The sequence below is a fragment of the Belonocnema kinseyi genome, chromosome 6, assembly GCF_010883055.1.
Source record: "Belonocnema kinseyi isolate 2016_QV_RU_SX_M_011 chromosome 6, B_treatae_v1, whole genome shotgun sequence".
NCBI lineage: Eukaryota > Metazoa > Arthropoda > Insecta > Hymenoptera > Cynipidae > Belonocnema > Belonocnema kinseyi.
This window is the reverse complement of record NC_046662.1, coordinates 38,278,657-38,303,436: the sequence shown is the minus strand read 5'-3', so window position 1 is coordinate 38,303,436 and position 24,780 is coordinate 38,278,657. Positions and strand designations below refer to the sequence as shown.

At 28.8% G+C, this 24,780-nt stretch overlaps 1 protein-coding gene across 6 annotated transcripts in view; it reads right to left on the bottom strand.

Annotated features, from left to right (window-relative positions):
- The window catches only part of LOC117175224 (box A-binding factor-like), a 54,883-nt gene that overhangs the window by 22,719 nt on the left and 7,384 nt on the right, over positions 1–24,780 (bottom strand). For 5 of the 6 annotated variants that reach the window (XM_033364882.1, XM_033364883.1, XM_033364888.1 and 2 more), the window contains exons 1-4: positions 11,162–11,402; positions 4,501–4,964; positions 3,844–4,417; positions 3,207–3,755 (exon numbers count right to left, since the gene is read on the bottom strand). In XM_033364882.1, coding sequence (XP_033220773.1) covers positions 3,207–3,755; positions 3,844–4,417; positions 4,501–4,964; positions 11,162–11,188 — 1,614 coding nt within the window. In that variant the 5' untranslated portion in view covers positions 11,189–11,402. Of the gene's footprint in view, positions 1–3,206; positions 3,756–3,843; positions 4,418–4,500; positions 4,965–11,161; positions 11,403–24,780 lie in introns of those variants that run through there. The other variant, XM_033364884.1, reaches the window with a different exon arrangement.

Sequence of the window (24,780 nt, the reverse complement as noted above, 5' to 3'; positions counted from 1 at the left end):
AGGTCGGATTCGGATTCAGCGCAGCAAAAACCTTCGGGTATACTAGGTCTGGTCTCTGGTTCCGGACCTTTGTCAAATTTTGTCGGCCTGTGTAATCTTTTTTCAAATTCTATTAATTTTTTTAAATCGCACGCAATTTACAAAAATCGATTAAAATTTATCAATTCTCAAGACATTGTCAGAAATTCATTCAACTATTCTTATTCTTTTGAAATATTTTGGAATCAATTGATACATTTTATCATGTTTTAATCCTGTTTTTGGAATTGTTGCCTCAGAATGAAAAATATACTATTAAACTAGAAATAATAAAAACATCCACCCTGCCAAAATGACATTAGAATTTGAAGTTTCTTAATTGAAGTACTGAAACACAGCGCTAAATTGGACATGTGGGGTAAAATGGGACACTCGATTTTTATTCATCAAAAAGCGATAGCAAGTCATGAAATGCAAAGATTTCGAGTGTACCACTTTACCCTATATATGGTCCCCGCTCATTTTCAAACCAGAAAATTCGAAAATATTCGCGACATTCAAGATTTCCTGTGACCCGCCTTCCACGTTCATTGTCCCGCTTAGCCCCCTTTACGTTACTTAATTGTCCATACTTGTATTTATATTTTGTATAGAGGGTAGACATTTGAATAGTATGATGAAATATTAAATTCTTCAATCTATTATTGACTTTTATCAATATTATCATCGACGAGGAAAAAATGGAACCAAGGCAAAAGTTTCGTTGGACATTTGAGTGATTAGAAAGGAGATAAACGGTGATTAACCTGGAGCCTCAAGTCTCGACCCTAAGACTGTCACAGGAAGCAGGTCGAGTCAACCTCGTCTCGACGAATATTTGAGGATCGACGGCCACGAAACTGGGAGTGCTCGGGTAAGAAAACTAGAGCAAACAACACCCGCCATGTCATGGAGTTATTATTTGCTTGTTGCGAGATAAGGGACTCTCATCTCTCGAGAGCACAAACATTACTTAATATCGAAGTCATGTCGGTGCGCGAGCCATTCATCCACCACCTTATCAGCACAAATAACAACGGCCTCGTTTCCGATGGTCACATTTTCGGACTTGTCCATTTTACTTTGCCTCGCTTGCTTGTCAACGAAATTACCAAAAATGTAGAATGTGGGGTAAAGCGGAACATCCGTAATTTTCCATTTCAAAAATTAAAATTGCTTTGACTGAATAAAGACTGGTGTCCGCTTTACCCTACGTGTCCGACCAAGCCCCGTTTTGCTGCACATAATACGATGACAGATTTTGAAATTCAGTCATTTGAATTACTTTCATATTTGGAGAATTAGTCATGGTCTTTCCAAATACGATAAATTGCTCGGAGATTCAGACCAATTTTACTCGAACCAAACAAATTTTGCTGTATTTAATGCAAAAGCTTTTTTATCAATGAATGATGATAAAATCTTAGGATATCTGGAAACTATGTGAAATTTTTAACATGCTAAGGCTAAGCTAGACACTGTGGAATTTTCCATTTCTATATTGCTTTTTGAGGATAAAAAATGAGTGACCCACTTTACCCCAAACGTCTGACTAAACCCTGTTTTACGGCAATTCATACGACAATACATTTTGAAATTCGGTCAATCCAAACGGATTTAAAAATGATTTATTTTTCAGATCTTGAAAATGTTAATCTCGGACTTACACTTTCAATATGAAGTATAAACAAACTTTGACATTAAAAGAATGTTAAAAATATTTTATTGTAGAATTCAAAACTGAAACTAATGGACTAAAATGATAATATTTGTAAACAATTTCAAATTTCACAATTTTGAAATAATGACAAAACTGTGATAAAATAAAGATCAATCAATCAATTTTACATGAAATTTGTTCAATATTGAACAATTTCAAACCTTAAAAAACCTCAATTTCTTCCTTTCTTGATAAATATTAACTTTATGACTTTTTTTCTCTGAAATCTAAAATCAGCGATTAAAACTGTACTCAAATTTGAAATAATACATGCGTATCCTCAAACGTTTACATTTGACTCTACACTGTTTACATTGTTTCCCACCTGTATCGCCTTAATGCATTTTCAAGAATGGTTTCAAACTTAACGACAACAGTAGATTTAAATCCATCTGTAAACGAAAATTCGGATAAATCCTAGAAATGGGAAAAGTGCCAAGAAATCTGCTTTTTTCAAAGTTCGTAAATGCAAATGCTTCTTGGAAAAATAGAATCAGGAAGAAAAACGTGCAATCTCATGTTCAGAAATGCTTTTAAGTATAATTGAAGATAACTATTTCTATAGATTGAAACTCATTTGTATCTGAGCATAAATATTTGAATTCCTAAACAAATAAAAATTTTAAATACTGTATTTAAAATATGAATAATCTACAATGACAGTTGGTGATTAATTAGACCCAGATGTAAAGATAGACACGTAATCCTCATGCAATATAAAGATATCATAATCTTAAGTCTTTCTCACAATGCCCATATTTTCTGCAATTCAAATCAATAACCACTTCCTTACCTAAGGTCCAAATTAATTACATATTACATTATGGATGATAATGAATTCTGATAAGCTTATAAAAAGAATATCTTTCCATTTATCAGACTGAATCTAATTCTGAATCTTTGAATTCAACGATAAAGCAAAAATCAAACTGATTCTTCAAAAATCATTGCAACGAAAGGCAATAATTTATGAGATACTCTTTTCTGATTTTTTTCGCACAGTAAAGAAAGGCACTGCAACCTTTTTTTATCAAGTATTTCTCAGCCTTTATGAGATAGTAATCAGCATGAAAGTTAACTGAGCAGATTTACAAATAGATAGTATTGACAAATACGCATCGTTACAGACAGTAGGGTATCAGTTAAATTGTTTCTTTAGTCAACACTGTACAATCACTACCTATAAATCCTGCAGTTGGACTCCCTGCATTTCTTTTTTTATATCTAAACTTTCTTTCCTTTTTAAAGGATTTAATATTTTTATTAAAATTGATCTAAAGCCAATTAAAATCCAGCTCAAAGGACTAAGTCAATATAATTTGTATTGAGGATCCTTAGGGAAGCTCTGATTCAATTAATATCAAAATTGTCTTTGGAACAGAATTCAGAGTTCAGATGTAGACTAAAATCGACAGTGGTAATCTATAGATAAAAAATTAACTCAAATTTAAAAAAAAGAATCACTCACCGGTGTGATGGCCTGTTTTGGTTTTGCACAACGAATAGGTGGTCTGCTAACTCCATTTGTTTTGTTATAAAGACCACAGGCATTGCAGAGATAATTTCCAGTGACATCTCGTCTCCATAGTGGTGTTCCCATGACCCCACAGTTGACACATTCCTTCATTTCTGAATTTAAGACTTGTTCGTCCAACCCAGAGTCCATAGAACTAGGAAGATGTATCCCCCATGGTGATGGTGGTCCATTTGGTCCAGAGGTGATGTAGGAACCACCAGAATAAGCTCCCGTGTTGACACTTCCAGCATCACTAGGTGATATCGTTACACCTGGGTAACCTTGTCCACATTCCAGTCCTGGAGGCGATCCTGGTCCACTGGACCAATAGTGTTCGTTTACAGATTTTGGATATGGATAAGAAACCGTGCCACCTGTACTGTAAAGGTCCATTTGTGAACCTGGAGAACCTGGTTGATACTGAAGAGCTACAGTTCGAGAATTGAGGAGCGATGACGATGTCAGGGTTGGATCACTTTTTATATAAGCTGGCGGTTCCACCTTTTGAGAGAAAATATTATCTTAAATTAAATGTTCGATTTAGGTATTTTCTTAATAGGTTTTGACTTAGTAGATATGAGAGACATACCTCAGCTCTTATTCCGGACGGATTACTAGTTGGCAAGAAGAAAAATTCTCCGGATTTGGTGTAACTATATCCACCAGGTTGTTGGAAAGCATCAGCAGCTACAAGGTACTGATTATAAGGAACTGCTTGAGGAGGTGCAAGAGCTGCAGTTTCTAGGGTTGTATAAGTACTAGAGACTTTTATACTATCAGCAGCAGTAGTAGTTTCTGTATCATACTTGACAGTGCCGTTTGCCGCTTCAGCGTAGGCAGCATTGATGATTTGTTGATGTTGGCTAGTTCTTAATTCAGTCGGTGGCGAATAAGTAGCTGATGAGTTTGTCAGTTGAACACCACCAGGTTGAACAACCATAACAGTTGAATCATAATCCTCATTGGAAGCATTGACAGGTGAATGCTGATATCTTCCCTGTTCATTATTCTGGTGAGGACTGATTCTATGATGATGGACCTGATGTCTGCGATGTTCCTGAACTTGGAGAGCAATCACGTGACTATCTCTTCTCATTTCTGGATCCTTGGAGAAAAGGAAGATCCTCTCACTTTCTGATCTCTCCGGAATTGCAGATTCGTACCTAGAAAATACGTTTAGACAACTAAGTTTGGGAATGTGATCTTTTGAGGATTGCAGGTGATAACAAAGTCGGTTAAAACTTACCTAGGTGGTTCTTTCCTTGCTTCAGAAGGTTCAACAGCTTCAACCTGGAGTTCCTGTCCGTTGCTGATTGAGAAAATAACAGGATGCTGATCTCCCACGTGTTGCTGATTGGGACTACCATGAGGAGAAACTGGTACATGGTCTGCATGATGTTGCATCTCCTCTTGATATCTTCGCTGATCAGAATTTTCATCCTTAACGTGTATTTTCTGCTGCTGGATAACCTGTTTCATGTTTGAATTTGTTTCCGGAGAATGTGGTTCTTGACTAGCTATCGTCTCGGTGATGTGGCCTGTGGCTGTGATCGTCCGGGTATACCTTCGAGTCGTGATGACGCTTTGTGGACTTCCAGTTGTTTGTTCCTCGGACATTCTCGTCACCTGAGGAGAACTGTTTCCGGATGAACGTCGGTCCTCCCACTCTAATTTTATATCCTGTTTCGAGAGAGTCTCCTTCATCGTTTCCTGAAAGAAGATTTAAAGAAATCCGGTTTAAAGACAACTCAAAATTGCTGGTACTACAGAGGGGTATGATTTTTCTGGAATTCGCAACATGCTGAAGCATTTAGAGATTTTGTTGAAAAATCAGGAAAGTGAAACAGGAACAAAGAAATCTAAGTTGTAATGACCGGCGACCGGCAATAGTGGTACAAAGACCATCACTCATCGGATTTTCCTAGATTCGTGTCTAGGTCGGCGAGGAAGTTTGAATCAGAATTTTTGCTTTCGTAAATGTTTGACGACCTGACGTTGCCTAACCCATCGGACTTGGTTTACGGTCTACACACATTTGAGGGATTCCGGTTTGGGGACCAATCCTGGACGTCATACACCGTTCATCCTTCATCTGAATTCTAAACTGAGTATATGACAATACATTATACCGTGGATTGGTTTTTCTTATGTTTCAGTTCCTGGACTCTTGAGTGTACCAATACCTCCATTCGTCATTGTAAACACTGTATACAGGTTTACGATACATTTACACCAAGGTTGGGGCACGCGACTCAAACACACCTACGCAAAAAGGTTCCGAGTTATAAGGACCGAAAGACACACCTCGTCCGTCTCCAGAAAAATGTGAGACCTGTTTGCTCTAGCCGCGTCACTTCCGCCCAGTAATGTCAAGTTTCAACTTCCGCCGGTGGCGAAGACAGTACGCGCTTCAGCACAATTTCTTTTCCTTTGTTTTCCTTCTTTTAGTCATTTTTGTTGGACGAAAAATGTCAAAAGTTGGACATGTCTTAGAAATTTGTGTTCATTTTTTCTTTTAAGAATTCGTCTTTATGATTGGATATGTTCGCAACTTACTTTGTTTACTAGACAGTAGAACAATTGTAATAAAGTCCCGTGTAGAAATTGCCCTATTTCGCCCCATTTAAAAAGTGGCACTGGCAAGGCCCAGACCAGTTTTTCTATTTTCCATCAAAGTAATTCATTTATTATGGGGCACAAATGGGGCATTACAATATAAATATCTGTTATTAACTATAAACACAATCTTGCTGTTCCGAATTAAAAATAATAAAATGAGTCCCACATACGAATAATATATCAAAAAAAATTTGTGGAGTTTTGCGGAGGCTTTTCCCAAGTCGGGAATTCACGAGAGATACTCTATTACGCCACACATCTGCCATATCGCGCTCGTCAAGCCCGTGTAGAAATTGCCCTATTTTTTCCCATTTAAAATGTGGCGCTGACAAGGCCCAGGCCAGTTTTTCTATTTTCAATCAAAATAATTAAATTATTATGGGGCACAAATGCGGCATTAAAATCTAAATATCTGTCATCAATTATAAAAACACTCTTGCTGTTCCGAATTAAAAATAATAAAATGACACCCACATATGAATGATATGTAGAAACATTTTTTGCTGAGTTTTACAGAGGCTTGCTCCAAGTCGGGAATTCACGAGATATACTCTGTTACGCCACACATCTGCCATACCGCGCTTGTCAAGGCACGTTTAGTCAACCTAGCCTAGTTTAAATGTTTGGTGAAGTTATCTATATTGATGATAAAAGTATTATTTTTAGTAAATAGTATTTTATAAATATTTTGTACGTTGACAGCTGAAACATAATTGATAATGCATTCGATACACAAAAGATTATAGATTTTATTAGTTAATTGAATAATTTTTGAAAATTAAAAATAGTATACAAATATGGCAAAAAAATTGGTTTTTCCAAGTTATTAAAAATGTAAAGTTTCCACCTATGCAATGGGTATTACTGCTCAGCCCTCGGGCCCTTTGGCCTGCCGACATCTGGGGTTTCTCCCACCTATCATGAAATACTTCATTTCATCCCAGTTTAGCGACGCTTTTACGACATCGTTACGACATCTTTACGACAACTTTACGATATCCTATACCAATGTCTTTCAGGTGTCTTGACGATCTCGTGAAAACTTCGTATGATCTGCCGATGTCTTTACGATATCGTAAATAAATAAAGAATTATTACTTTATAGAGTTTATTATACAAATTGTTTTACGAAAAATTTGCGCTTTGTTTTTTTAAGTAACCTTAAATATTGTTTACGTTGTTTTATTTATTAATATGGTAATTTGGAAAAGTTGGGCATAGCTCAGAAAAACTGAACAGGCCCTGACAAGTTTGTCCTAAGTGGGGCAAAAATCTGCAAAGGCGTTACACGCCATGTATGGCCCTTGCCAGTTGAAACGATCAGGGCCACGCCAAACCTGGGGGAAATATATTTATATTTTAAAAAATTGTACTCGCCCAAGAAGATTGTGAAATATATTATTGGCAATTCTATAACATTAAAATAAGTTGCAAAAAAGATGTTTTCAGGGAATTTTTTAGATTTCAGATCATTAACTTAAACATAAACTGTCCCTATCCAACATTTTTTGTGGAAACTATTCAAGACGCTGAACAATACCATACATGTCAATTTTAAACTTATGAATAATTTCTAAAACAGTTTAAATTTGATAAAAAGTGAATTTTCTTTTTGTAATAAATTTAAAAGTTTAGTAAAGTTATCAAGTTTTTACATAATTAAAAATTTTGATTTCTAAAACTAGTTTTTGTTTATTACTATTATAATTTAGAAAAGTAGCGCATATATCAGAAAAACTGGCCAGGCCCTGACAAGTTTGCCCTAAGTAGGGCAAAAATCTGCGAAAGCGTTACACGCCATGCATGGCCCTTGCCAGTTGACCTGACCAGGGCCACGACAAAGCTAGGGAAAACTGGCCAGTGCCTTACCAGGCCCACGTTTATATTTCTACACGGGATATGCTGTCACTTATGATGTTTGAAGATTCAATGATGTATTTGAAAATTTTTATCATCAAATGGAAAAATCTGACCATTTGGAAAATTTCAATGAAGAGTGAATTAGAGAATTTCCTTTGTCTGTAAATCAATGACTGATATTGTTTACTCAATGAATACTGTCATCTTCGGTACTGAGTCAACATGTTGTTTCCATCCATGTTTCTTTGTCATTATTTCTTTTCTTAAAATTGTTGAAATTCAACTAAATAAAATTTTGTTTACTGTTTAAATATATTATATGGAGTTCAGAAAAACAAGTTTTATTATTCAAGAAAAGTTCATACTTGATTTTATACGTTTAAACTGACTTTTTGCAAAACAAACACAAAATATACAAGTATCACAATGAGCTAGAAAATAATATCATATTGTACAATTGATAGCTTTCATTTGTTACATAATGAAGTTATCAACTTTTTGCAAAGTTTTTATACCCTGGGCTTTTGTGTCCTAAATACTATTTCTGAAATAAAAATCAACCGAAAAATCTTTTAATGAATCAAATACGCTATTTATCATTACAATTTACTAAAAATTGTAGCTTTTTATCTGCAACACAACGGAATCTTAATGTCAGTATCCTCAATAATTTTTTTAAAATAAAAAATCAGTCAAAAAACAAATGACAATAGAAAATTTATAAATCATTTGAATGTTTATTGACATTTGAGATTGACAGTTATTTCGTTTTTTTAAATAATGAAATACAGGAACATCTTCAAAAAAAACATGGATCTTATAATAAAAGTTATTAGGTATACTCATGTACATTATCACCTAGTTCCATACTTAAGTAAAAGTATTAATGTAGGTATCCTTTTTATAACGCCGTATAAACGAATACAAATCTCACATTAAATTACCAAAATTAGTTCTTTCAGATGAAGAAATACTTTACTTAATACAAAATACATAGTTAAAAAATATTAAAATCAGAATAGAATTTGTTCGGGATAAGTGATTAACTTTTATAATTTTTAAAATTTGAATTTAAAACTTAAAATGTAACCAATTGTGAAATTTTGAACTAATATTTAAAGCTTTTATTTGTTAAAGACTAGTTCGTTTGTATTTTTAAACTCGTATAAATTTAATCGACTCCCGTTTAAAAATATTCGATTATAACTTTGAATTATTGTAAAAAGTTCAAATTTGAATTATAATTTTTATTGTAAGCTTCAATTGCAGCTATCATTTATTAATAATACTTCTATTGAAATTAATTAATTCTAAATATTAGGTCTTGAAGTTGTAACAATTTTAACGATTGTATTTTAAATTCTTAAGCTTTTAATGTCTTCGAAATTTGTGTCAATATCGATAAATTTCAAAATGCAACTATTTAAACTTGAAAATTTCATTATAAAATATTTCAATTTTGAATAATTTCTTGAAGAAATTCAACCATTTTTTTAAATTGTTAAGAAGTGATAGTAACAGAAAATTTAATTACAATAAATATTGTTAAAATAAATTCTTTACGTCATTAAAAAAAGAAAAACTTTCAAAATAATTTTTTTTTTATTTGAAAGGACATCATCAGTTATATTATGTTATTTCTAAAAATCATAGAAAAAGAAAAGCTGGGTTTGAAATGGTTTCCAGTGTACAATTTTACGAAAAGTTAAAATTTTATTTTCTTAATTGAAAATATATAGTAATCATGTGAAAAATATCTTTTGATTTTGTATCTCAACAATAAATTGTTCAATTTACTAAATAAAAAATGAATAAATCCATTTTCATTTAGTTAAAAACTACAAGATAGTATTTTTTTTAAAAAAGATTTTTTTAATTTCATTTATTTGACAGTCTGTCTGATTATAATACTTTATTTTTAATTTAATTTTTAACAAGAAATTTCAAGTAACTATCCTTTAATATTGAGAAATTAACAGAAGTGGATTTATCAAGTATTTAAGTTTACCTCATTTAAATTGAAATTCAAAAAAATCACTGTTCCAAAAATCTGGAAATCACTGAATCAAAAAAATAAGAATTTTCACTAAGACACACAACGCAAATTTTTTACGAACTTAGGACTGCTTAGATATTTAGGTGAATTATGAAAAAATTAAGAAAAATGTTTGTTAAAAATTTGCATCTTGGGAATAAATTTACATAATTTAATTGTTTCAAATCGTTTCTATTTCTATCTTACAATATTTCGAAGCCCTTAACGACACTTGAACAGTTCTAATAATTATAGAAATTATGCGCCTTTTTCAATAAAAAAAAAAAAATCAATTTTTTCAAAAAGGCCATATTTTACTTTCCCTTGAAGCTGAATATTTCTTTAATTGAAGTTCTCAAAACTAAATTGCAAATTACATAACTCAAACTGGAACTCCTTCAAGTTTGAAACTTGTAAAATTGAAGCTTAACATTTTTTTAGGATTTATAACACACAATAATATACACGTATCAAATGTAAGCTTTTAACCCTTTTCAATTAAACAATTGTTTACCAAATAGCGTTAAAATAAATCAATTTAATTTTAACCCTTGAAAATTGAACAGTTTAATGATTTCTGATTAAAAAGTAGTTACATTTTTTATATTACAAGTCGTTGAAAATGATTAATTGTTAAATTGTTATTTATACCTAAAAATTCAAAACTTTTATTCATAAATTAAAATTATTCAAAGGAAGTAATTAAAATTGTAACGAAATTAAATTAAGTTGTGTAGAAAATTGAAAATTGAAACCGAAAAAATATTTTAATAGTATTTGAAATTGAATGGAGCTGTTTAAAGTAAGTCATTGATTTAAAATGCTAATGTATGTTAAATAATTAGTGTAATTTAATTAAAAGTTCGGACTGTATGCGCTTTAATAAATTCAATTAGTTTTTTTTTATTTGTTTACTTAATTAATTGATATCCACTGTTGGGAGGTTTCCCTATTTATGAATCTATTTACATCAAGTTTCTTTTTTAATAAAAAATATTTTATAAAGTTTCAATCGACTATTTACAATCAAGCAGAAAAAAATCTGCTAAACTGACAGGATTTTTTATCAAAACAGAAACAGCATTGATTTACGGATATTTGTTCTAAAATAAAATTCTGTAAGCTTTATATTTCAACATATTCCACTAGTAACTATTAACCATATTTCAACTGAATATCCTAAAAACGTTAGCACTCTTTAAAAAAATGATATTTTGAAAAATTAATTTAAATTGCAGAAAAAATGGGTTCTTCATTCGGAAGGAGAGAAAAAAAATCCCAAAATAGCTCCCTCGTATTCGAAATGAGAAAACTGTCTTTAATTTGTTCACAATTGGCATAAATATCCAACTCCAAACAATGAAATGACATCACCATGTCTGTCTAAACTTACCTTAATTTCTGTTGCTGCGTGCCGCATTAGGTGAAGCTGCGCGCTGATAAAAACGAAAAAACCCGCGAAATCCGACTCGGTTTTGAATCGAAGAAACACGTGCCCGTCGCAATGATTGTAATATCAAAGTGCTCGCTATCTCGGATATATTTCTGATTGATATGTGATATCTAGAATAATTCACTATCGACCTGCCATGTACCATCGACACGACTGACGATAATGTGTCGGATGGATGTGCCGCTGGCAGGGTTCGGATTGAAACTGAAGACCGATGCTGAGGTCCCAAACCCAGTGGAGGTGGAAAACGCGAGTGAGCCTCCACTTTTAACCTCCCTCCTCCACATCAGTGAGGAAGAACACCTGAACCGAAGAGAAACCAGTGGCGCTGGTCGAAACCATCAAATAGTAGCCCAGAGAAAGATCCTCGAATGTCCAGCCCCTCGTCTCCCATTGGCCAGAACCGGCCACCTTCCCATGGTCAGTTAGACTGATAGAGCAAAGAATCATTGCAGACCTTCCATTCGGGACAAACTCGAAACTTTTCCCGACCTTTGATTTGAAAAAATCAAAATTTATGACCGGGAGATACCGGGTATACGATATTTGGTGGATATATTGATAATCTTGTTGATTTTTGAGGAGGAAAGAAGATAGTAGTGAAGTTGACTTGCTACTACACTTTTTCCACTGAGGAGGATTCTTGGAATAAGTGATGAAATCACGAGAAACTGGTGACGATTGGTGGAATTATATTATACTTCCTGAGACATGTGGTGTGTGTAAGAGTACAATGCTTTGCGGAGGAAAGTGCAAATAATGGTGAATGGTGTTGATCTGCGGACGTGCGTCAATTTTTACATTCTCATTCATCAGAGTGTAATGTAATGTAATCGATCAAATTTTCGATTTCTGGTTTTTAACGGATCTTTACGTTTCGCCACTCACAGAGTTCGAAAATCATAAAATTTTTTCGGTGTCTGTCTGTTTGTATGTCTGTCTGTTTGTATGGCTGTTTGCACGTATGATTACCTGAATGTTCTAGCCACGCTCACTTTTGATGTATTTGTCCAATCGAGTCAGCCTTTGATACACTTCTTAAGGTTCCCAAAATGAAGTTTTAAGTTTGTTCAGCAAATATTTCCAAAAAAAATTTTTAAATTTAGAACATTTTCAAAATTTGAAGATAAATTTTTTTTAATTTCAGAAACTATTGTCAAAGCTTCTTATAGATGGGTAGCAGACTTGCAAATTATCTTAATAAAATTTTCAATTTTGGTGAAAATTAAAAAAGTTATACGCTTTTGAAAATTTTGAAAATATTCAGAAAAATAGAAAAACATATTTTTCTGATAGATTAGGAAATTTTATTTAAGTTTTTCAGTAGTTATCACATATATTTAGAAAATGTCTCAGTTAGATTTTTCGATTATAGAAAAATTCAACAAGTTAGAACTTTTTCAAACTTTGAATACAAATTTTTTATCAGTTTCTGATATTTCTGTGAAATTTTTTTTACACAGCAAAAATAATTGTAAATTATATTTGTGACATTTTTAAATTCGAGAAGAATTAAAAAAAATTATGCAATGGTTAGAGAGATTTTGTTACGATTTATTATGGTAGAGGGGGAGGGTCCTTCATTCATGCATGTAATTTTTGGAAATTCGTAAATATAAAAATTACTCACATTAATTGTACCGAAATTTATTATGAATTTAAAAAGAAACCTGTTGATTGAAAAACTAATCTAGCCAACAACAATAATTTAAAAAAAGACAGGGAATTTGATTTTTTCGTGAAAAGTAAAAAAAAATCTTGCAAAAGTCAGGAAATTTCTATAACTTTGAATAAATTTCAAGCAGAATAAATATTTTAATTTCAATTTGAAATTATTTTATTCCGCTAGTAAAAATTCTGGGCTAAAAATAGTAGAATATTAAGATTATGGTCTTTGATTATTATAATTTTCAGAGGAAAATATAGATAAGAATTCAACTGTTTGGTTGAAAATTCAAGCAACTTCGTGAAAAATTTACTTTTTATTTAAAACTTATAATTTGATGTTGAAAAGTCAAATCAAAATCCTTTTTGGATTTAAATTTTACTATTTTTTAAAATTTGAGTATTAGAGATTCGAAATTGATGAAATTTCAAATGTAAATCATCAAAAATGCAGAATTTTTAATTGTAAAACATAAAAAAAATTATTAGTTATAAGTTCTTCAATCTGATCGTTAAAACAGCTTTAAAACTTATCGAGCGTTTTATTTGACTAAATTTAATGAATATTTCATGAATATTAATTCGTACTTATTTATTAAATGTACATTAAATTTCAAATGTATTAAATATCAACAAAACTCGAAATTATTGACTTAATATGAAAACATTTCCAAAATACGTGGATTATAATCCAAGAGATTTTACATTTCATTATCAAACCAAAAAAATTAATTGCAAAAGAAGGATTGTCAATAAAACAGTTGAATCCTGAACTAAAACAAATTTGTTTTAATTATTAATTAATAAATAACAAATGAATAATAATTAATAAATAATATAGTTCAATATTCAATCATAAATTTTTTTCTTCAAAACCAATTTTCCAAAAATTGTATAATTATTCAACCAAAAAAAAAAGTCAAATTTTAACAATAAATTAATTAATTTTCAAACAAATAGGTCAATTGCCAACCAAGATTATTATTTTTCTTTAAAAAAACGACGAATTTATAATAAAATACATGAATTTTCAACTAAAAACGATTAATTTTTCACCAAGAACGGAATAGTTTAATTTTCAGTTGGAAAATTAATTTTTAACCAACGAGATGAGTTTCTAACTAAAATAAAGAATCTTCCAAAAAACAAATTTAATAAAAATTTTGAATTTTATAAAAAGAATATACAGTAAACTCTAAAGATTCATTTTCGAGGCAATTCTAATTTGAGACAGGAAAATCACGCAGAAGGTGGTGCCATCTATGAAGGTTCCTTTTTGCTGCGGATACCTTGGAACCAAAAATCGGTTATAATAAAAACCCCGTTTTTTCTGTGTCAATTTTTAACTAAAACCGATCAATTTTAAACGAAAAATATAATAGTTAATATTTTAACTAAAACAGATTTGAATTTTAAATAAAAAAACAGCTAAATTATTAACTAAAAATACTTTCAATTTAAAATTATTATTTTTTTCAGAAATGATTAAAACTCCTAATATTTGAAAATTGGTTTCATTTGTAAATTTAGTTGATAATTCAATTATTTCGTTAAAACATTAAAGTATTTTGTTCAAATTCTTCTTTTTTGGCAGCAAATTATTCCCGTTGGTTAAGATTGAACTAATCAATTGAAACTTTTTTTTAATTTGACTTTTCGTTGAATTCCTTTTTTTTCAATTACTATTTTTGTTGTTTTTAAATATTCCTCATTTTAATCGAAAATTAGTGTGTCTGGTTGAAAATTGAACTAATTTGTTGAAAATTAGTTTTTTTTTAGTAAAAAATGATTTTTTTTTACTGAAAATTCAACTGTATAGTTGAAAATGAACTTTGTTGTTGCAAGTTTATATTAAAATTTGTTTTGCCTTGTGTATTCAAATGTTTTGTAAAAAAATTGTTTTTAAATTGAGAATTAATTTGGTAAATGAAAATTTAACTATTCAATTATTGGTTAAAAATATATCCTTTTTAGTTAAAAAATTTAACTATTTAGTAAAAAAAGTTATGAAACTTGAAAAAAGCAAGTATATTTTTACAATTATAAAAAAGTCTTTTTTTTTGTTTGTAACAAATCTTTTTTTGCTTTTTTCGTAATTGCAAAGTTTTCGAACCAGACAAACGTTTCTTACAGCTTCTTGTTTAACTTCCAACATTTTTAACTCTAGAACCTGTTTCGTGTGAACCTAATTTGGATATGAAAAAAATGTGAAAAATTTATTTTTAAATTACGCTCACATGGCCTTAAAGATTCATAATTTGAGTTGCAAAGACATCTCTTTCGTTGAAAATTGAACTAATTAGTTGAAAGTTAGTTTTTTCAGTTCAAAATTAATGTTTTTTACTGACAATTTATGTATTTGGTTGAAAATTTAATTTTTTGGTTGAGAATTAAGTTTCTTGTTAAAAGTCCAAATGTCTTGTAGAAAATTGGACTTTTCGGCTTGAAAATTCAACTATTTTGTAGAAAATACGTCTATTTTGTATTCAAATGTTCTTCATTTAAAATAAAACTCTTTTTTAGTTCAACTATGAACTATTCAATTTTTTGATAAAAATTTATCTTTCAATATGAAAACTCAACTCATTGGTTACAAGTTTAAGTAATTTTAAAAAAAATTTTATTCCTTTTGTTTGTTAAAAATTCATAATTTTAATTAAAAATTTATCTCTTGTTTTGAAAATTGTACTAGTTTATTGAAAATTAGCTTTTAGTTAAAAATTAATTTCTTTATTGAAAATTTAACTATTTGGTTGAAAATGAACTTCGTTTTTGATAGTACACATTTAAGTTTGTCTTTTTGGCAAGAGAATTCCAACGTTTTTTAGAAAATTACTTTTTAAATGAAAATTTAACTATTCTATTGCTCGTTAAAAAACTTTTTTTTTCATTTAAAAATTCAACTATTTGGTTAAAAAATAAGAAAATTTTTTGAGAGAGCAAGTAATTTGTTAAAATTTGATATATTTTGTTAAAAAATCGTCCTTGGGATTAAAATATATATTCTGGATGACAATTCAGCTATTTAAAAATTTGTTGAAATAAAATATATTAAACAAATATGTAAAACAGTTAAAAATTAAACTATTTTAGTGAAAAGATATACTTTTTTGTTGAAAATTTAACTATTTCGTAGGAAATTTGGCGTTTTTTTTCATTCGTGATTTTCTACAAATTTTAACTTCATTGTCAAAAACGCCACTATTTTGTTAAAGAACTTAATAATTTTTTTAAAAATATATTTTGTTGATAATTTAAAATTCGTCTTTTTAGATTCAAAATTAAATTTCTTTTCATATAATTTTATTTCTTGTTTAAAAAATTCATTTTTAATCGTGAAAAATTAACGGAAATATTTTTTAGCAGAAAATTCAACTATTTTTTTTATTTAAAAATTCATGTGCCTTAGGAGAAATGCCATTTTTTAATGAAAATGCAACGTTTTGCTTAAAAATTATTCTTCTTTGTTTGTGTATTTAGCTATTTTGTTTGAAAGACTTGGTTGAATCACTTGGCTAAAAAGCATTTTTTTGTTGAAGAATTATATTTTTAGTTGAAAATTCATCTCTTTCGTTGAAAGTTTAAATATTTTGTTGAAATAAATCTTTTTAAATTAAAAACTCAACTAATTGAGTAATATTTAAACAACATTCTTAAAAATTAATTGTTTTATTAAAGGCTTACGTCTTTGTTGGGTAAAAATGCATCAATTTCATGGAAAATTAATTTTTGGTTAAAAAGTCATATTTTTTGTTTGAAAATTCAATTTTTTCGAGAAAATTCCTCTATTGGCTTGAAGGTTGAATTATTTATATAAACTTTTCTTTTTGTCTTGTATAAAAAATCTTTATTTGATGAAAATTCGTCTTTTTGGTTTTAAAATTATATTTTCTTGGCATAAATTTCATCTTTTTTATTTCAATTTATGTTTTTAGATTAAAAATTAAACTATTGCGTTATAAATTTATTTATTTTGTTGTAAATTCAGGTCCTTTGTTAAAAAGCCATCTTTGATAGTAGAAAAGACATTTTTTTTTAATAAATTAATAAACTTGAAATTTTTGAATTTGTATCTAAAATGTTGCTTTATTCCGTTCATAATAAATTCTATGTTAAAAGTATTACAAGATTAAAATGCTGGTATTAGAATATTGATGGTCCAGGAAAACGAAAAATTAGTCAAAGAAAAATGTGGTAATATTGAAAATGAATTTCTCGGTCACCTTGCCTAATTCTACTAGCAATATCTATTTTTTTATAGAAAAATATTTCTAGAAAATAAAAATCACGCACAGGAAGAGAGAGGGTTATAAATATTTTGTTGCAGGGGGCATTCGGGGCGCTAGAGAAGGCCTATAATCCGTTAGGTTATTTAAGTACGGCCCCTTACTTACTTAAATAACACTTATATTCCGCAAAACCGCTCGACCCAATTTGCTGATCAATCTTTCTAGCAATCACCCCACAGGCGAAGAGCTCTACAAAGTCATCATTTGTCATTCTTATTTTGGTGTTAGAAAGTGAACTTGTGTTTAATTTATCTATTTTAGAAGAAATGTCATCATTCTTGATTAAAAATGAAACTTTACGCATTTTACTATTTTCTGTAAAAATTAATTATTTCGTAGAAAATTTACTTATTGTTTAAAATTTATATTTTGGTGTTGAAAAATGAACTGAAAAGTTTTCTGGATCAAAGTTCCATTTAAAAAAGAAATTTGTCGTTTTTTATTACATATTTATCTGTTTTAGTACAAAATTTAATCTTTTTTGGATATAAATACAACTATTTGGTAGAGAATTCAACAGTTTTGTTAAAAATTCACCCTCTTTTTTGGATGAAAACTCAAGTTTTTTTAAAGTGAAAATTCTTCTGCTTTAAGAGAAATTTCGTATTTTCTCGGTAAAAATACCTACAGAAAATTATTCCTTGTTTGAAAATTTATATTTTGATCGTAAAACTTGACTGAAATATTTTTCAGCAGAAAATTCAACTGGTTTTTTTTAATTTATATTTTTTATTTAAGACTTCATCTGTTATAAAAGAAATTGTATTATTTTTAAAATAAAAATGCAACTTTTTGCTTAAAAACCATTCCTCTTTGCTTGAGTATTCAATTAATTTGTTTAAAAGATTTTGTTGCATTATTTTGTTAAAGAATCACTTTTTTTGTTCAAGATTTATATTTTTAGTTGAAAATTCATCTCTTGGGTGAAAAGTTCAATCTTTTTGAGTTGAAAAATCAACTGCTTGGGTAAAAGTTAAAGTATATTGTTAGAAATTATTATTTTTTAATTGAAGGCTTATTTGGTTAAAAATTTAACTGTTTTCTAGACATTTTTTAAACAGGAAATGTAACTTTTCCATTTTTACAAATTGAACTTGTTTAGTTGAAAATTCGAACTTTTTGGTAAAAAAATAATTTTTTAGTTTGAAATTTCATTTTTGTTGGGTAAAAATGCTTCAATTTCATGAAAAATTAATTTTTTGCTGAAAAGTCATATATTTTGTTTAAAGAGTCAATTTTTGTAGAGAAAATTCGTCTTCTGGCTTTAAGGTTTATTAATGTAAATACACTTTTATTCATCTATGAATAAAAAATCTTTATTTATTGGAAATTCGCCTTTTTGGTTTTAAAATTCTTTTCTTTTGTTTTATAAATTTCATTATTTCTTGATTAAAATATAAATTATGACACTTTTTCGTTGGGAATTTTTCTTTTTAGCTTAAATATTCAACTGTGATGTTAAAAATGCAATTATTTTGTTGAAAATTCGAGTATTTAAAAAAAGCCATATTACTGCCTTAAGTAACACTTATGGCCCGCAAAACTGCTCCGACCCAGTCTGCTGATCAATCTCTCTAGCAATCACCCCAGGCGATGATTTTTACAAAGTCATCATCTAAAGCTCTCCACTCGGGCCCATTACTCTCCAAAGTCTTTTCTTGCAATAGTCAGTCATTTTACTGACTCTTTTTATTTAAATATTTTCCGCCATGCTTTTCTAGTATTTAATTTTCGAAAATCTTAATAATACTGGAAATTTGAATCTTTTCCTCGCAAGATCTTTTCTGAACTGCTATCGCGACCAGTTCACTCCAGTTGTTCTCTATGTGTGTAAAACTGTTTGGATGAAAAGAAGAATAGGACGAGTGTAAAATCGTGTTTGATTGACACAAAGCCCGTTGGAAGGAGCCCATTGTTTGTTCCTTGATAAGGTTGCCGAGTGCGGAGCTGCCGAGAGATAAGAGTCGTGTGTCCGACCACACCATCGGCGGTCTTTGCGGTTTTTCTGTCATGGCGTTTATTAAATGTGCATCTCGCCATTTTGAAATTCCGAGTACAGACAGCAAACTTGCAGCAACTTGTCGACTTTTCGATTTTCAGGAGAGCCCCCAGGAGAGCCCCCAGGAGAGTGAGTCATCGGTGATGTAGTCATTGGTCACCTGGGTTGCACCCAATCGTAAACAATTCTTCCGACGGACCTCCGCACCGCAAGAGCCCAATTTAAGGCCAGAAGAAGTAAACAGCCGGGGTCCAATATCGACATTCACTGATTTATTAAGCCGTGTGAGTCAGGGAAGAAAATGAAAAGGAAGGAAAGTTGTTTACCAAAGAATCTCCAGCGTGACTATCCTCTTTTGAGGTTATTATTGGACTCCTTAGATTTTTGAAAACGTTTCGAAAAAATCTAAAGGACTATTATTCCTGCCTTTTTAGACTGAGGATTATGTGATGAGAAATGGAGACTCAAGATGAGGGGCTTAGGAAGATTAGGTTGAAAATGCTCTATTTTACTGATAAAGGAAAAGTAAATATTTCACGGGTGTTCCTATAATTCATGAATGGAAATGTCTGGATGAATGTCCTTTTTGTCCGAAAAGGGAGATTTTGTTTTTCGAATTCTTGTCTGTTTTCGCTTAAAATGATGTCATCAATTTGTGAGGGGTTTTGAAATTTGTTTTCTTTTTTGCAGAGGCGGCGGAACCCTAGGGGCACCCCAGAGGGGCAAAGTATTGTCCCACTCTGAAATCGAATTATTAAATTCATCGGAAGGTCGTAAATGGAAATCATTCAACTCTTTTTTGCTTTGTTCACTATTCAAATTCTATTTGGAAACTATGTAAAATAATAAAAGTCTTTGTAAAATCTTTTTAATCTATTCGAAGTTTGTGAAATATTTGAAATATTTATAAAATCTTTATCAAATCTTTGAAATATCATTGCAACCTTTGCCAAATCTTTGTGAAATCTTTGGAAAACTTTCCGAAATATTTGGTAATATTTGCGAAGTTATATTAAATGTTCAGGAAATCATTGAACTCTTTTACACCTATCCAAAATCTTTAAAATTTTTGTGATATCTTTGGGAAAGCAATTAAATATTTATCTCTTTGTAATCTATCTTAAATCTTTTTAAAATCTTTTAAATCTATCTGAAATCTTTGTGAAATAATAGGAGACTTTATAAATAAATAGAAGTTTTTGAGAAATCTTTTTAATCTGTCCGACATCCTTGCAAAATATTTGAAATCTTTGTAAGATCTTTATGAAATTTTCGGAAAATCATTGCAATTTTGTCAAATATTTGACAAATCTTTGCAAATTATTTAAAATATTTGGTAATATTTGTGAAATTATTTATATCTTTGTTCGAAATCTTCGGGAAATCATTGAAATATTTGTTAAATCATATTGATTTTTTTTTAAATCTTGAAGAATATTTGAAATATTTTTGAAATATTTCGTAATATCAGCGAAATTTTTTAAATAATCCGTAATATTAGTGAAATTATTGAAATCTTGGAGAAATAATTGCAGTCTTTGTGAATTATTTTTTATTCTATCCGAACCCTTTGTAAAAGAATCATCTTTGTGAATTTTTTGTAAAATTTTTGTGGATTATTCCTAATCTTTGTGAAACCTTTGGGAAATCATTGAAATCTTTGTGAATTCTTTAAAAATCTTTTCAAAATATTTCAAATATTTTTGAAATATCCGATAATATTTGTGAAATTATTTAAATCCTTGTGAATTGTTTCAGAAGTCATTTAAATCTTTTGAATCCATGTGAAATCATTGGGAAATCTTTTAAAATATTTGCGAAATATTAGAAATATTTGGTAAAATTTGTGCATTTATTGAAATTTTTATGAAATCTTTGTGAAATTATTAAGAAATCTTTGTTCAGTCTTGGCTATCTGAAATCTTTACGAATTATTTAAAATCTTTGTGAAATTATTGTGAATTCATTGAAAACTTTGTTAAATCTTTGTGAATTTTTTAAAATCAATGCGAAATCTTTGATACATTTTTTAAATATGCGGTAATATTTGTTAAATGATTGAATTCTTTGTGAAATGATTGCAGTCTTTGTAAATTCTTTTAAAACCTTTGCAAAATATTTCAAATATTTTTTAAATGTTCGCTATTATTTGTTAAAGTATTGAAATCTTTGAGTAATGATTGCAGTCTTTGTGAAGGCTTTCAAATGTATCCGAAATATTTTTAACAATAAATTAGAAAAATATTAAAATCTTTGTTAAATCTTTTAAATCTTTAGGAAATCATTAAAACCTCTGTGAATTCTTCAAAAATCTTTAAAAATTCTTTCAAAATCTTTGCAAAATATTTCAAAAATTTTGAAATGTTCGGTAATATTTGTGAAATTATTGAAATCTTTGAGAAATGATTACAGTCATTGTGGAATCTTTTAATTTATCTAAAATCTTTGAAATCTTTGTGCATTCTTGGAAATTTATCTACATTCTTTGCGAAATAATATAATTCTGCTTTAAGTAATAGGTGCATTTGTGAAATATTTTTAATTTATCCGACATCATTGAAAAATATTTGAAATATTTGTGAAATCTTTATGAAATCTTCAGAAAATCATTGCAATTTTGACAAATATTTGACAAATCTTTGAAAATCTTTGCAAACTATTAAAAATATTTGTTAATATTTGTAAAATTATTTAAATCTTTGTATAATGGTTCAAGAGTCATTTAAATCTTTTAAATCTTTGTGAAATCTTTGAGAAATTATTGCAATATTTGTAAAATCTTAATAAAATCCTTGAGATGTGATGGCAACCTTTGCCCAATCTTTATGAAACCTTTTGAAATCATTCTGAAATATTTGAAATTTTTTTAAATCATTTCAGTTCATATTTGAAATATTTATGACATATTTAGAAATTTTTGGGATTTCTTTAAAAATATTTTTGAAATATTTTTGAAACATTCCGTAATATTAGTGAAAGTATTGAAATCTTTAAAAAGTGATTGCAGTGTTTGTGATGTGCTTTCAATCTCTCCGAAATCTTTGTAAACGAATTAGGAATGCATTAAAATCTTTGTGAAATCTTTAAGAAATCATTGACATCTTTGTGAAATCTTTCTGAATTCTTTAAAAATATTTGTAAAATATTTCAAATATTTTTCAAATATTCGGTAATATTTTTTAAATGATTAAAATCTTTGATAAATGATTGCAGTCTTTTTGAAGTCTATTAATCTCTCCGAAATCTTTTTAATCTTTGTGAAATTGTTAAGAAATCATTGAAATCTTTGGGAAATTTTTGTAAAATCTTTGTGAATTCTCTTTAAATCTTTAAAAAATATTTCAAATATTTTTGAAATGTTCGTTAATATTTGTGAAATTGTTGAAATCTTTGAAAAATGATTATTTATTGTAAAGTCTTTTAATCGGTTCGAGAACTTTTTAATCGTTGTTCAATCTTTGTTCAATCATTATGAAATCTTTGTAAAATCTTTGTGAATTTTTTAAAAATATTTGCAACAAATTTATAATATTTTTTATATTTGCAAGGGGAAAAGTTAGACACTAAAATGATAAAATTTATGAAAAACTATTTTATATCAGGATGGCGTAAAAAATTGTAATGTAATTCTTGAATTTTTATCCTAAAAAGATAAATTCCCAACAAAAAAGCATCATAGTTTATATTTCAATAAGCAGATGAAATTTATTTTAAATAATAATGTTATAACCAATTAGACGAATTTCCCACAAATAAAGATTTTTCATTCAAGAAAGAAAGAAAAGTTTATCAAAATTGTTGAACATTTAAGACGGAAGACGAATTTTCTCTGCAAAAATGTAATTTTCAAACAAAAGATCTGACTTTTAAGCCAAAAATTAATTTCCCACGAAACTGATGCATTTGCACCCAACAAAAATGAAATTACACAACAAGACAATTATTTTTTTGTCGAAAAAGGATAATTTTCAACTCAAAAAGATCAATCTCAAAAATTGGCTTTTCCACTACAGAGTTAAAAATTCAATTAAAGAGATGAATTTTAAACTAAAAATGTGAATATACAACAAAAAAATGATTTCTTAGAAAAAGTAATTTAACTAAATATTTTAAACAAAATAGTTATGAACATTCAAGGAAAGAAAAATCATTTTTAACCAAAAAATGGCCTTTTCTTAAAAAAAATGAAATTTCTTCTGAAACAGATAATTTTTTTTAACAAAAAGATAAATAAAATAAATTGAATTTTCACTTTAAAATTATTTAAGTTAACTTTTCACTACCAAAATATGAATTTTTGAACAAGAAGTAAGTTTCTACGAAACAAATTTAATTTTTAATCCAAAAAGACGAATTTTTAACCAAAAAGGATGACTTTTGAATAAAATTGTTGAATTCTTTACCAAATATTTGCATCGTTTCCAAAAAAGAAATTTTTTCTTAAAATAGATCAATTTTTTAATTTAAAAAACTTTAATAGTTGAATCTTCATTAAAAAAAGATTCCAGTTGACTTTTTAAAATCAAAATATGAATTTTTAAACAAAAAAGAAATTACTAAGAAAAAATTTAAATTTTTATCTGAAAAGACGAATTTTTTCAACCAAAAAGGTTGAATTTTCAACCAAATACTTGTATTCTTGTTCATAAAAGATGAATTTTCTCTTAAAACATGAATTTTTTAATAAAAGAAAATTTTTTTAAATAGTGCAATTTTCAGCCAGAAAGGATTTCAATTCTCTTTTTAACAAAAAATATTAAATCTAAACGAAAAAAATATTTTGTAAAAAATAGTTCAATTTTCAACAAAGCGGCAGAATTTTTAACCAAAAATTGTGACTTTTCAACAAAATTGTTGAATTTTCGAACAAACAGTTGCATTTTTATCCAAGAAAGATGTAATTTCTACTAAAGCAGATGAATTTTAAAATTAGAGGGAAAAAATTTCGAAAAAGATTTTAATTTTTAAATGAACAATTGCATTTTATTCAGGAAAGATGAAATTTCTTTTAAAGCAGACGATTTAAGAAAAAAATTTTAATTGGTTAATTTTCAACCAAAGAAGATTCCAGTTCACTTTCGAACACCGAAATAAGAATTGTAAACTATTTGATTTTGTATTAAATTGTCGAATTTTTAACCAACAAGCATATGACTTTTTAAAAACTTTCTATAAATTTCCAACCAAACAGTTGCATTCTCCAAGAAAAATAAAAATTCTACTAAAACAGGTGAAGTTTTAAATTAAAACGATAAATTTTCAATAAAAGAGTTGAATTTTCATCGGAAAAGATTTCCATGGACTTTTAAAACAAAAATACGAATTTTCAACAAAAAGTAAATTTTCTAGAAAACAAAGCAATTTACAACAAATAATTGCATTTCTATACAAGCAAGATGAAATATTTCTAATAAATAAAAAGATGAAATTTTAAATCAAGAAGAAAAATTTTCAGAAAAAAATATTTTTCATCCAAAAAAGATTTCAGTTGACTTATCAGCAACAACATATCAATTTTAAACAAAAGGTTTATGTTTCACGAAAAGGGTTGAATTTTTAACCAAATAATAAAATGTACAACTAAAAAGATAATCTTTAGCTGAAAG